Source organism: Dipodomys ordii, unplaced genomic scaffold (genome assembly GCF_000151885.1).
Source record: "Dipodomys ordii isolate 6190 unplaced genomic scaffold, Dord_2.0 Scaffold125, whole genome shotgun sequence".
NCBI classification, from domain to species: domain Eukaryota; kingdom Metazoa; phylum Chordata; class Mammalia; order Rodentia; family Heteromyidae; genus Dipodomys; species Dipodomys ordii.
The window spans coordinates 245,084-258,876 of NW_012267341.1; the positions used below are offsets into that span (position 1 = coordinate 245,084).

Below are 13,793 nucleotides of genomic sequence, written 5' to 3' on the forward strand. Positions count from 1 at the left end.
AGCTCAAGGCTAGCGCTCTACCACTTGAGCCACAGCGCCACTTCCGGCTTTTTTCTTTTTGCTTATGTGGTGCTGAGGAATCGAACCCAGGGCCTCATACATGCAAGGCAAGCACTCTACTGCTGAGCCACCTTCCCAGCCCCCACAGGGATTTTTTAATCACCCATATGAATAGTCAGAGGGCAAGGGCCCAGCTCAAGTACCATCAGGGAGACTGAAGGTACTGAGACCCCCCCCCCACTTCCAATCAGCCTGAACTCACCTGAGTGGGGCACTCTAGAGAAGGGGACAGAATGAGGTAGTCCAGGGTACAGAGGCTACAAAGGAACCTCTGAGCTGGGAGCCAAAGACTCTCCTGAATCTACAGAGCCTCCCCAGGGGTCCCCCAGAACACAGCGCTCATCTGGGCTCTGCTCTTCATCACAACTTTCTGAATTATGAGACAGGTACTTGTCAGGAGGGGCAAAAAGGCTGAGCATTCTTGTCATTGCCTGTCCATATAAAGGGAAAAGTCAGGAACTACACGGCCAGACATCTTTCATACCCTGGCCCCCTACTTCTCCAGCTTCATGTCCTGCTCCCATGGATCCACTCCTAATACTTAACTTCCTATTCTTCCTCCAACACACAGGGTCTCCAACCTCAGGGCCTTTGCCCCACAGGCTGGGAAGAAGTACCTGCAAGTGGCCACCAAACAGAAAGGAGGCCAAGGGGCACCAGAGACTACTCACCTGTACAGAACAACTCCAAGCCAGGCCCTGACTCAAGACCATCCCCCACTTGTGAAAAGATCTCCACTGTGTAGGATGAGCCAGGTGTTAACTCCGTGACTACCACGGAAGTGACTCCCATGTCTTTGATCACTTTGGTTATGCTGCTGCTTTCAGCCTGTGAGATAACAAGGCGGTAGGAGTACGTTGCTGAGGCTGCATCTGTGTTATCCCAGTGGAAGGCTGCTGCTGTGGTATTGGGCTCCACTACAATGTAGGACACGTTGCTGGGCCCTGGGTTTAAAAAGAAAAAATTAGCCAAGCACAGGTGGCTCACACCTATGATCTTGGCTATTCAGGAAGCTGAGATCTGAGGATGGAGGTCTGAAGCCAGCCCAGGCAGGAAAGTCTGTGACTCTTTTGGTTTTGTTTGTTTTGTGCTGGTACTGAGGTTTGACCTCACAGCTTAGGCACAGTCCCTGAGCATTTTTGCTCAAGGACAGTGCTCTAACACTTGCATCACAACTCCATTTCAGGCTTTTGGGTGATTAATTGGAAATAAGAGTCTTACAGGGCTGGAGGCAGTGGCTCACACAGGTAATCCTAGCTTCTCAGGAAGCTGAGATCTGAGGATGGGGGTTCAACGCCAGCTCAGGCAAGAAAGTCCATGAGACTCTTATCTCCAATAACCTACTCAGAAAAAGCCAGAACTGTGGCTTAGGTGATAGAATGCTAGCCTTGAGCAAAAGAAGCTCAGGGACAGCACCCAGGCCCAGAGTTCAAGCCCCAAGCAAAGCTCCTCATCAGTGCTGGATCTTCCAGTGCTACAAGATCTGGTCACTCTAATTGGGTGGGGGGAAGAGAGGATGGGAAGGGATGGGAAACAAAGGAGGAGGCTACAATGCTTGATAAGAAATGTACTCATTATCTTGTCCATGTAATTGTAACCCCTCAGTACAGTATTTTCACAATTAAAAAAAAAAAAAGATCTGTTCCCAAGGGATGAGTAGATCGCCAATGTCCTCTGCTTTCATGGGATAAGTCAGTCACTTTCTGCCTCTCAAAACAATTCCATGTTCACATGGCTTTAACCACAATGGACCAAGGGAACAGGTGAGCCTTTGGCTAGGCAGCTATGTCCATGTGAAGCAGCTAAATATCAAATGGAAACCCAGAGATATAATGGGCCTTTTCCATCCTTTAGCAAGCTCCCTCCAAGCAAAAGGCCCAGAGACTTACGTGTGTAGTGTGCGATGGAGCCCGAATCCCCCTGGACTTGGTCTATTTCCGGAGTGATTGTGACATTGTACAATGTCCCAGGAATGAGGTCCTCCAGAATGATGTTTTTCTCAGAACTGTTGGTTTTGTTGGAGCCATACTGAGACTGTATAACTAAATGGTAGATGTATCCAGAAACATTGTCTCTGTTCTGCCATTCCAGTTGCATTTCGGTGGTGGTGACATGGACCACATGGATGTCACACACGGCACTGGAGTCTGCTCAGAAGGAAAGAAGGGGTAAAAAAAATTGTTCATGACCATAGTGATACTCAGCTTCATTTCAAAGTGTCTGTCAAAATAAATGGTTTATTTTGTTACTCATCTCTCCAATGAGTCTACAAAGGGTGAAGTGTGAAACCTAACCTCATTTGTGGATTGACTACACACAGTTCTCACCATGCACTGATTAATAATATTCATATTAATAATAATCAGTTTTTAAAATCTGAACAAGTTTCAAAAACAAACATTTTTAATTCCAACATGTGCATCAGAGCTCAGTTGATGTGGAAAAGCCCTCATTCAGTCCCGATATATCATCAGTCATATTGAAATAACTGTGAGAGCCAGGCACCATGGCTCATACCCATAATCCTAACTTCTGAGGATGCTGTGATCGAGAGGATCATGATTCAAGACTATCCAGGATATGGCCTGGGAAGGTGACTCAGAGGTAGAGCGCTTGCCTTGCATGCATGAGGCCCTGGGTTTGATTCCTCAGTACCACATAAGCAAAAAGAAAAAAAAGCCGGAAGTGGCGCTGTGGTTCAAGTGGTAGAGCACTAGCCTTGAGCTGAAGAGCTGAGGGACAGCACCCAGGCCCAGAGTTCAGGCCCCACGACCAGACCCCCCCCCCAAAAAAAAGACTATCCAGGATAGGATAGAAAAGTCCAAGATTTCATCTAAATGGAAGAAACTAGCTATGATGTACATTACCTGCCAGATTCCATCTCAGCTACTATGAGAAACTTAAAAATAGGAGGATCATGGTCCAGATGTGTACCAGGGCAAAAGGTGAGACCCTAACTCAAAATAACCAGTGCAAAAAAGGGCTGATGTGCTTCCACAGTAGAGTTCCTGTATAGCCAGGGCAAATCCCTGAGTTCAAATCCCAGTATCAGTTTTTAAAGCCCACACTGGGTACTTCTGGATCATGCCTCTAGCTACTTAAGAGACTGAGATCTGAGGATCATGGTTCAAAGCCACTCTTCTAAGTGGAACTGTGGCTCAAGTGTCAGAATGCTAGCCTTGAACACAAAAAGGTCAGTGCCCAGGCCCTGAGTTCAAGCCCCAGGACCCTAGATGAGCTCTATGGAGGGCCATCTGTATCTGACAGGCAGACAATGGAATACAAGACACGTGTTAAAATTACCCTGTAAGTTCTATCATTTTCAGGGAAGCCATCCTCAGAGAGTCAAAGAGCACATATTTTCTCTCACATGAGGGAGTTAGACCTGAAACATGGACATATCTGAAAACACATGGAAGTCCATGCACATGCATATACACAACCAAATGGATCACAGGGTGGTATGGGTAGGAGTGAGATTGCCACAGTATAACCCCTCTGAACAATTAACAGTTCAACAAAATGAATGCCAGGAAACTAAAAGATGCTTTATCTGAGAGGAGTGAGGATTAATTGGAAGAGAGCAAACAAATGAGTAAAGAGGAACATGATTGGTGAATACAACCATAATATTCCAATGTACCTGCGTGAAAATGAAACTAGGAACCTCGCAGAAAGCGGTAAAGGTGGGATGGTTGGAGGATAGTTTGGGGACACGTGAGGAATGAAAGACTCTAATCAAGATACACTGTAAACATAAATCAGTATGCTAAATTGAAACCCCTTTATATAACTATTTGGAAAAGAAACATTTTTTAAATTACTCTATAGAAAAAAAATATGTATGTACGTATTTTATCAGTAATTAACTCTGGTTGATGATTTACCTTAGGGGAATTTTGTTATTGTTCATCAGTACACTTTGTATCATCGTATAAAGTTATGAAATATTCTTAAGGGTTTTTTTCCCTTACTATGAGGGCAATACTTGAAACACGTGACATCTATAAATCACTCCTCTCTCCTTTAAGCAACATCCCTGTTTAACAGAAGCACAGCCCACTTGCTTACCAGTTCTACTTGTAACTTGTTGAGATGGCCCTTCTGTCCCATTGGGTCCTTGTGGAAATATTTCAAAACGATAACTGGTTCCAGGCTTTAAGTTATCGATGATAATTGTTTGGTTGGTGGTCGTCACATTATCTTGATGGTTTCCAGTTTCTTCCTGCGTGGTAACAATCCTAAAGAAATCTGAGTCACTGCTGTTCCAAGCTAAGCCAATTTCCCTTAAGCGGACAAGTGTCACTTGAAAGTGGGAGACAGGACCAGGAGCTGAGGGGAAAGATAGTAAAATAGTACACGAGATTAAAAATGTCTTGTCTCTGTGAAGGAAGGGAAGGCACTGTACAAAAGGAAATGTACTCATTACCTGAATCATGTAATGGTAATCCCTCTGTACTTCACCTGTATAATAACAATAAATTGGAAAAAAAAAAAAAACTCTAGTTCTGGGCTAAGTGTCATGATTCACACGGTGGCCAGCTTGGACTACATAGCAAGACCAGACAGAAGAAGGGAGGAAGGGAGGGAGAGAAGAGGGAGAGAGGAAGGGAGGAAGGGAGGGAGATATGACAGATAGACAGACAGAAAAAAAGAGAGATACCTAAAACACAGGCATAACTAACCTTCAAAAAATAGTAACACTGAGAGTTAAAAAAGCACATTTAGGACCCCTTTTTTAAAAATTTGTATCATCAACTGCAACACAAGCTGGTGTTTGTCCCATGGAGAGAATACCTGGCCACCAGAATACAGACACTGTGCATTTAAACTGTACAAAGTCATTCACAGATGAGCAGAGGCAAAGACTCTCCTTGCTCATGGCTAAGGGCTCAGGTTCTAGAATAGAAACTTATGGCTCCTGGCTACTTTATCTTCAATGCATCATTAAGTCTCCTACGGGCCTAATGTCATATCTGTCACTTAGTAGAGAGGTGATGTGACACTACATTACCTCTCTCAGCCTTGGCTTCCTCATCCATAAAATCAGATTAGCTGTATGACAGGGCCATTGCGAGCATTCAGTGCTCCAGTGAAAAGAGAGCACATTACAAGATGCTCAGTGTTGGCTGTGGTCACTATTGTAGGAGTCCCTGTGGGCCCCTATACAGTTCTGCACATTCCTTCAGGAAAGGAACAAAGCACCCTCTCCTCAAATCTAGGCCTGGCACATGATAGACCACAAGAAAGGTTAGCCAGAGCACCAAAGGAACTCACGGGTGTACACCTGGAGAAAGCCCGGCACTCCCTCAACGTCTTCCAGGAAAGGAAACACCGTGACATTGTACAAGGTGCTTGAGTGGAGTCCCAGGATGACGAGACTTTTCTCGGGGACAGTGAAGTTGAGGAAATGAGTGCCTCCAGCCACATGGACCTTGTACGTATAGGCAGCAGACGACCCATTATATTTGTCTTTCCAGGTGAGGGTCATGCTTGTAGCATTGATGACCACAACTTGGATGTCAAAAACCTGAGCAGAATCTGTAAAAACAAAAAAGAAGTAAAAAAAAAAAAAAATGACCACACCAGATAATGAGTTGTTGCGGAGCCTCAAACCTGTAATTCTAGCTACTCAAGCAGTTGAGATCTAAAGATCTCAAGCCAGCCTCAACAGGCAAGTTCATGAGACTCTTATCTCCAATTAAATGCACACACATACACACAAAACAGAAATGGAGCTGTGGCTCAAGTGGTAGAGCACTTAGCCTTGACCACAAAAGCTCCATCTCACACATTCTCTCTCTCTCTCTCTCTCTCTCTCTCTCTCTCTCTCTCTCTTCTCTCTCTCTCTCTCTCTCTCTCTCTCTCTCACACACACACACACACACACGAGTTATAAAGGGGTTTTATCAGCCTGGCAATTGCTCCCCATCTTCACCATATAACTATGTCTAGAGTGTACAAGAGTCCCAAAAGAGTCGGGTGTCCCTGCTCAGTGAGTCTGTCCCTCCAGGAACTTCAAAGGAACTTCCTGAGTGTGTCACTGGATGTGGGATTACTCACACCCACCCCACCCACCCACCCACATCCCCACAGAGTCTCCTGGGTACCAGCTGGTTTCCTATCTCTACCACTCCAATTTCAACCTTCATTCCCTCAGTTCTGTGAGCCCATGAGTCCTTTAAAATTGGGTAAGACAACCAAGTCCATTCATGCCACCAAGCCCTTAAGGGCTTGTGGTAATGCAATGCAGCGTTGGATCCTGAGCGCAGGGCTCAACTGCATGCAGTTTCCCATGTCCGTACGTCTCAACTCCCTTATGTTACAAACTCTCTGAGAGCTAAAACCCTGGACACAGGGCTGAGAAAGAGACTTAGTGGTAGAGAATGCTTGTGTAGCACGCATGAAGCTCTGGGTTCGATTCTTCAGTATCACATAAACAGAAAAGCCCAGATGTTGCACTGTGGCTCAAGTGCTAGCCTTAAGCAAAAGAAACTTAGGGACAGTGCCCAGAACCTGAATTCCAGCCCCAGGACTGGTGAAAGGAAAGAGAGAAAGAGAGAGAGAGAAAAAGAGATGGAGAGAGGGAGGGAGGGAGGAATCTGGGCATATTTCTAGCAAATTGACAGTGGGCCAGGGAAGAACTCAGAAGCAGCAATTGGCATGTCAATGTGTTTCAATAGAAAGGTCCGTGTGCATTCGAAGGGCAAGTTAAAAACAGAAATTCATTTTCTTATCCCAGGTGTAGAAAAGCTCCACCCAATGGCTGCAGAAGATAACAACGTTCTAAAGCAGTATGCCTCCATGGCTAATATGCAGAAACAGGAAAGACGTAAGGCAGTGCCCAGCATCTTTACTGAATATACACTGTTCAATAACCTCTTAGTGAGCTTTGTGACCACAGAGGTTTGAAGAAACTCAACTGTCTGCTCTACTCCAAAGTTCACCCCGAAAACGCTCTGACAACAGAAATGACTCAGATCCAAAAGCAAAACTATAAGCAAGGAATCTCAAAGATAAAACTGTTTCACAAAATTCCACATACTTGTGAGGAAAGAGATGTTCTGGGGCTGTCCTTCTGTGCAATTTGCTGCTTGAGAATAAACAGTGGGAGAGATGTTCTGGGGCCGTCCTTCTGTGCAATCCGCTGCTTGAGAATAAACAGTGGCTGTATACTGAGTGTCAGACTCTAACCCGACGAGCTGAACTTCTATGCCTCGGGACTCCTTGCCAGGAGCCACGGGGCTGTTGTCTGGTAGGAGTCTCACCTCTGGGCTTCTCTCTGTGTTGTTGGTATCTGGTTTAAACACAAAAGCAAAGATATCGACCACAAAAGGGACACAACCTCCATCTTCCAGCACACCATCCATATGATGATTCATCCAACAGTACCCACTGTTGGCACTTCATAAATATCTCTGTCTGGATATATCACTTCATACTATTGTCCCAGGAATGCCACAGAGACCTTGCATTCTCTCTCAACTATGATCTTGGGACCAGTCTCCTTATATTCTTCCAGCATGATTTCCCATGGACAGCTACCCAGAGCCCATTCAAGGAATGCGTTCGCTGAACCAAAAGTGTGAAAATGGAAAGGCCTAATGAATGGCCTTTTCTCCTTGACCTGTGTGGAAGGAGCCACTCTGAAAAACAAAGCTGCTACACATAATGATGCAAAAGAAAGGGATGAGAAGCATCTTGTTCATTTAATACCTTGCTGCCTACAATGCGGAAAATATACATGGACCACAAATTGCTGTTTCCATTCTAGTTTCCATCTGTCACTTGAAATCAAAAGCCTAACTCCATACATACATGAGAACAATATTTTTTTTCAAACTAAAAAGTGATTGAAAGTCAACACCAGCACTTACTCTTGTGTAACTCACCCAAGCCACCTTCCGTGGTATCACTTGGTGTCTTATGTAATTTTGGAAGAAACTGGACCACATGTCGAAACCCTGGCTTCAGGTCTGAAATGGTGACTGCTAAATCATCAACCATCTTGCTATGGTTGCTAGTGCTTTGAAGAACTATCCGGTAAGATTCAGTGCCATTGTCCTTGCTCCAGGTAAGAACAACCTGTGTCACACCCATGAAAGCAACACAAAGGTCCGACACTGGAAGAGGCTCTGTTTGAAAAACACAAAATGGACATTCGTGAAATGGAGTATCTTAAGTCAACTGTCATCAAAACACTCAGCACAGCTAAGTACCCTGTGGCTCATCCCCTATAATCCACCCTAACTACTCAGGAAGCTGACATCTGAGGATCAAGGTTGGGAGCCTGCCAGGTAAGACAGTTTATGAGACTCTAATCTCCAGCTGACCACCAAAAAGCAAGAAATGGAGCTGTGACGCAAGTGGTAGAGAGCCAGCCTTGAGTGGAAAGCCAAAGGACAACTCCCAAGCCTTGAGTTCAAGCCCCAGTATGGGCACAAAAAATAAAATAGGGACTGGGTAGGTGGCTCAATGGTAGAGCATTTGCCTTGCAAGCATGAAGCCCTGGGTTCCATTCCTCAGCACCACATAAGCAAAAAGAAAAAAGCCGGAAGTGGCACTGTGGCTCATAGTGATAGAGTGCTAGCTTTGAGCTGAAGAGCTGAGGGACAGCGCGCAGGCCCAGAGTTCAAGCCCCACAACTGGACCCAAAAATAAATAAATAAAATAATTAACTGGCTAAACTTTGAAAATGCTTTTAGAAAAAAAGCCACTAGAAGCCATTAATTTAGTGCTTGTCTGTTCCATGGCCAAAAGGAGATGTTACATGAACCTGGCTCACTTCATGTTATATATTCAATCAATCTATCTATCTATCTATCTACTTACCTACCAACCTACCTACCTATCAAACCCTCTCCCTACTGTCCTCTCCTTTTCCCCCTTCCTTCTCCTACTTTTCTTTTATACACACAGGCACACACAGGCACACACACACACACACACACACACGAAGGGCTGCTTTTTCTCTTACAGGCACACACAGGCACACAGGCACACAGGCACACAGGCACACACACACACGAAGGGCTGCTTTTTCTCTTACCGTAGAAGCCAGGATTATAGGCAAGCATCCAGCTGTAAATTTCTTTGTATTCTTTTCATCTTAAAAAAAATAGCTGCTGAATTTGCAGCTATAACAACTTGTAAAGGTACTGAAGCCTAAGCTAAACCTCAATCTAAAGTTGTTAACCCTTAATTAAAATCTAAATGTCATGTCACTTTCATTTCATTTGAAACACAAAATTTTCTATAAAGTATACCAAACTTTCCTGCCCAACAGAAACTACTGGGAATTTATAAATTCCACATCAATGTCCAAAGGAGTCTAAAAGGTGAGAAATGACTGGTCATCAAATCCTATTTCTAATGAGATCACTTCCACTCCAGGGTCTTACCGAAAAATAGGTCTGAGCCAATAAAATAATAGAATTTTTGGTTTTGTTTGTTTATAACGAAATGGATGAGACAAAGTTAAGACTTCCAAAAATACACAGAACCCTAATCCTGACAGATCTGGCTACCTGAACTCCTGGCTTGACATAGCACAGTACCCTTTCTCCTCTTCTACAGTATGAAAACAAAGCTCTTTCTAACAGACAGTTTGAATGGACAAGGTCCGAAGGTACAGAAAAGGGTTCGTGATTATACTGTATGCCTGTCACCTTACTTGTTGTAACAGTTTTGCTGGGATATCCCCAATTATGACTGGATCTTTCCGGGACAATGAAGAATGTGTAGGAAGTCCCTGGACGCAAGCCTGTGAGGTTACACCGGTTCTGATCATTAGCAGTGAGCGGCCATGGCTTATCCATCTCATTCTTTATTCTGCAAGTGTAGTTTGAAGCAACTGTGTCATTGTTTTCCCAGGTGAGGCCCACGCTGGTTGGACTGACGAAAACAATTTTAATGTCAAACACAGGACTGGGTGCTATGTAGAGGTTTTCAAGGAACACAGAAAAAAAAAAGGAGAAGAAGAAAAAGAAGATTGTGATTAAAACACACATGCAAGAGTAACATCTGCTCTGTAGGTCTACTTTCCAAAGCTACACTTGCAGAACTGCCCCATAGGTAGTTGAGTGATCTGAAATGAGCCCCTGAGATTTGCTCAAGGCTCAGGTTCCCCTGACACAGACCATACCAAAAATAAAGGTTACATACTGTGCTACCATGGGATAATAATAATAAATAATAATAATGTTTTTAAAAACTGGGTCTTAGTTCTAGTCCTGTTTATTCCTAGACTTGTAATTTTATTCACCATCATTGGACCTCTTAACTTACAAAAGCTCTAGATCAAAGTTCATAAAGCTTTAAGAAAAAAATCGACACTTTTATCTTCTTAATAACCATTAAGGATCCCAGAGTAATTTTGTTTATATAGGTTATGTTTATACTCTATTATAAATAACAATTTTTTTTGCCAGTTCTGAACTCAGGGCCTCGTGTTTACTTGGCCAGTTCACTTGGCTGGTACTTTACCGCTTGAGCTATGTCTCAAACCCAGATTTTGGGTTATTTTGGAGGTGGAGTCTCACAAACTTTTCTGGACAGGCTAGCTTTAAACCATGATCTTCTAGATCTCAAGCCATTTGAGTAGCTAGGATTATAGGCATTAGCCACCAACACCCAACTAGTTGATTTTTATATATGATAATAACATTAACCATTACTGTGACAATGTCATCATCCTATATCATGTAACGTCTGTAAAATACCACCATACACTCATGAGAGAATGAAAAGGCCAAATAACAATTTAGCATTGCTTATAATAACATCTCAGAGAGCTTTTGAGATTTCCTCAAAAGGGACCCCATACGGATTCCAAGACCATACTTTAAGAACCAATAATCAAATCTACAGGTCAAAATATTTTTTTCTATAAAAGCTAGAGAACAAGTATTTTAGGCTTTAAAAGAAAGAAATTGTTGTTATTACTTAATTCTAACATGAATGCAGCCAGAGGCAGGTCACAAATACATGAGCATGGCGGTGGTTTCAGTACAACCCTGTAGTGAACCCTGTAGTGGGCCAGTATTGGATTATTATTATTATTATTATATGCCTATTATAATTTGGACAACTGAGTGCAAAGCAGATCATAAATTAATGCTGCAGAGATATTTCTGTTTACAGAGAAAACTAATCATCATAAACAAGTAATGGGGAAAAAGAAGACCCAAAATGTGGAAAATGGCTTAAAGGTGTGTAAAACAATCTATACATATATCTTAGAATTGTAAAGATAACATACACCCAAATTTACCCATGAATGTTTCTGGTTGAAAGCTTATATGTGGACTGTGTTGTTTTTGCTGGTATTCTGCTATTATAAACTATTTAAAATTTTCATGATACTTAAATGAAAAACGAAATTTAGAAAAAATGACATCTATAAATGACCCTGGTCTCCGGTAAGCAACATCCCTACTTGGCAGGAAGCACTTGCCTACCAGTTCTATTTGTAACTTCCCAGGATGGCCCTCCGGTCCCATTGGATCCTTATGGAAATGTTTCAAAATGATAACTGGTTCCAGGGTATAAAACATCAATGACAATACCTGGTTTGGTGGGAGTTTCAAACTTCTCAGTTCCATTCAGTATGGTAGCCATTGTTAAGGACTCCGTGGCATTGATATTCCCATCAGAGGCTATGGGAAGACAGTGAATGGTTAGTTATGATCTAGAAGACAGTAGTGACCAACCCCCAACAAAAGACACAGAGCGTAGAGGCATATTTAGAACTCCTTTGCTGGTCTCTCCTTTGCTCTTTTTTGATCACCAACTACAACATAAGTCCTCAGAAACTAATTTTTCTGGCCAGAGAGAAAGCACTTGGCCAAGAAAATGTAATCAATCTGATTGCCATTCACAGGAAAATGAGAAGGGCTGCAAGAACAGGCTCTGGAAGAGAAACTTAGCCATTGCTGAGTGCTTTGTGTTGGATATACTACAAAACCTTTGTTTACAGAGGCCGTTTACAGAGGCTTCTAGGAAATGAAGCCTCAAAGGGTAGAGCTCTACATTCTGCCCTGCATCCTTCCTCTAACTAGAAGGTGGATGGGATGACTGGAGCTCAAGATGACTAACTGTGATGGTGGTTGGTGCTGCTTCCAGATCATAAAATGAAAGCTCAGAACACACTCAACTGGACGGGATAATGACAGCAGAAACTTCCTGTGACAAAGGGGTGACTCTCCACCATTAGTTTTACAGCCTGTCTTTGAGTCAATTCTGGAAGCTAGGCCTACATCCCACTCCCCCGGAGTTATGGACTCTATTTTATCCACCCCCAAAACTCTATGTTGAAATCATAGCCTATAGTATCTAGGAAGGGGACTGACTGCATTCACAATCTTCCAAGAGGTATTTAGATTAAAATGAGGCTGTAAGGGTAAGACCTCTCTGGGAAGACTGTGTTCTTATAAAAAGAAGAGCAGCCCTGGGACACACATAAGACTAAAAGATAATCACATGAAAACACAGGAAGAAGACAGCCACCCTCAAGCCTAGAAGAAAGGCCTCAATGGGGAAAAAAAAAATCAAACCTACTGAACACTTGATCTATGACTCCTTGTCTCCTGAACCAGGAGAAAACAAACTCCCAGGCACTCATTACAGCCCCCTGGCAAACTAAGATCACATCTTTCCAATGATTCTGTAAACCTTTATCCCCAGGAAAAAAAAATTCCCTGGCTTAAAATAACTCATGGCTTCTGTTTCCTGCAACTGAGTTCTAGCCAGCGCTCCACCACAGAGTAAAGAAGTGAAATTCCGCTGCCCCAGTGACTCCAGGCTGCACAAACTACCTTCCAACTTATGGGAAAAAAAAATTGATCACAGGAGAGACACACAGCCATCTCCATTGGTAGCACAGACTGTACACACTGCTGTTATTAACGAAGATGTGCTTTATTAGAAGTGTTTAGCAAGATCTGCCCTTCTATAAGGCAGTGTAAGAACAATCTAATTATTATATCTGTATTGATTCATAGTCTCTGGTATTTTTCACCCATTAGGGAAAAAAAGAAAATATATTCCAAAGACCAAGTTATATTTCTCCCAAAAGATACATTTTATAAAGTGCTAAATATTAGCCTATAATCCTAGCTACTCAGGAGGCTGAGATCTAAGCATCATGGTTGGAAGTCAGCCTAGGCAGAGAAGTCTGGGAGACTCTTATCTCCAATTAATCACCAAGTTGGAAGTGCAGCTCTGGCTCAAGTGGTAGAGCACTAGCTAGCGGTTCAGGGATAGCACCCAGGTCCTGAGTTCAAGCCTAGCACCAGCACAAAAAAAAAAAAACATGATTACTGTCTTACTTACAGAAATATCTCAGAGGCTGGGAAGGTGGCTTCATGGCAGAGTGCTTGCCTAGCATGCATGAAGTCCTGGTTCAATTCCTCAGTACCACATAAACAGAAAAAGCTGGAAGTGGCACTGTGGCTCAAGTGATAGAGTGCTAGCCTTAGCAAAAGAAGCTCAGGGACAATGCCCAGACCCTGAGTTCAAGTCCCAGGATTGAGAAGGAAGGGAGAAAGGAAGAAGGAAAGAAGTGAGGAAGAGAGGAAGGGAAAAAGGGAAGGCAAGAGGAAGGAAGGAAGAAAGATAGAGAGAGAGAGGGAGAGAAGAAGGGAGAGAAGAGGGAGAGAGGAAGGGAGGAAGGGAGGGAGATATGACAGATAGACAGACAGAAAAAAAGAGAGATACCTAAAACACAGGCATAA

At 43.2% G+C, this 13,793-nt stretch overlaps 1 protein-coding gene across 1 annotated transcript in view; it reads right to left on the bottom strand.

The window, feature by feature from the left end:
• Ptprj (protein tyrosine phosphatase, receptor type, J) overlaps nucleotides 1-13,793 on the bottom strand; it is a 40,702-nt gene that overhangs the window by 24,703 nt on the left and 2,206 nt on the right. Inside the window, exons 2-9 of the mRNA XM_013030018.1 lie at nucleotides 11,628-11,717; nucleotides 9,734-9,994; nucleotides 7,953-8,195; nucleotides 7,106-7,357; nucleotides 5,338-5,601; nucleotides 4,132-4,392; nucleotides 1,950-2,207; nucleotides 732-1,004 (exon numbers count right to left, since the gene is read on the bottom strand). Of these exons, the coding sequence (XP_012885472.1) occupies nucleotides 732-1,004; nucleotides 1,950-2,207; nucleotides 4,132-4,392; nucleotides 5,338-5,601; nucleotides 7,106-7,357; nucleotides 7,953-8,195; nucleotides 9,734-9,994; nucleotides 11,628-11,679 (1,864 nt within the window). The 5' untranslated portion in view covers nucleotides 11,680-11,717. The remainder of the gene's footprint in view (nucleotides 1-731; nucleotides 1,005-1,949; nucleotides 2,208-4,131; nucleotides 4,393-5,337; nucleotides 5,602-7,105; nucleotides 7,358-7,952; nucleotides 8,196-9,733; nucleotides 9,995-11,627; nucleotides 11,718-13,793) is intronic.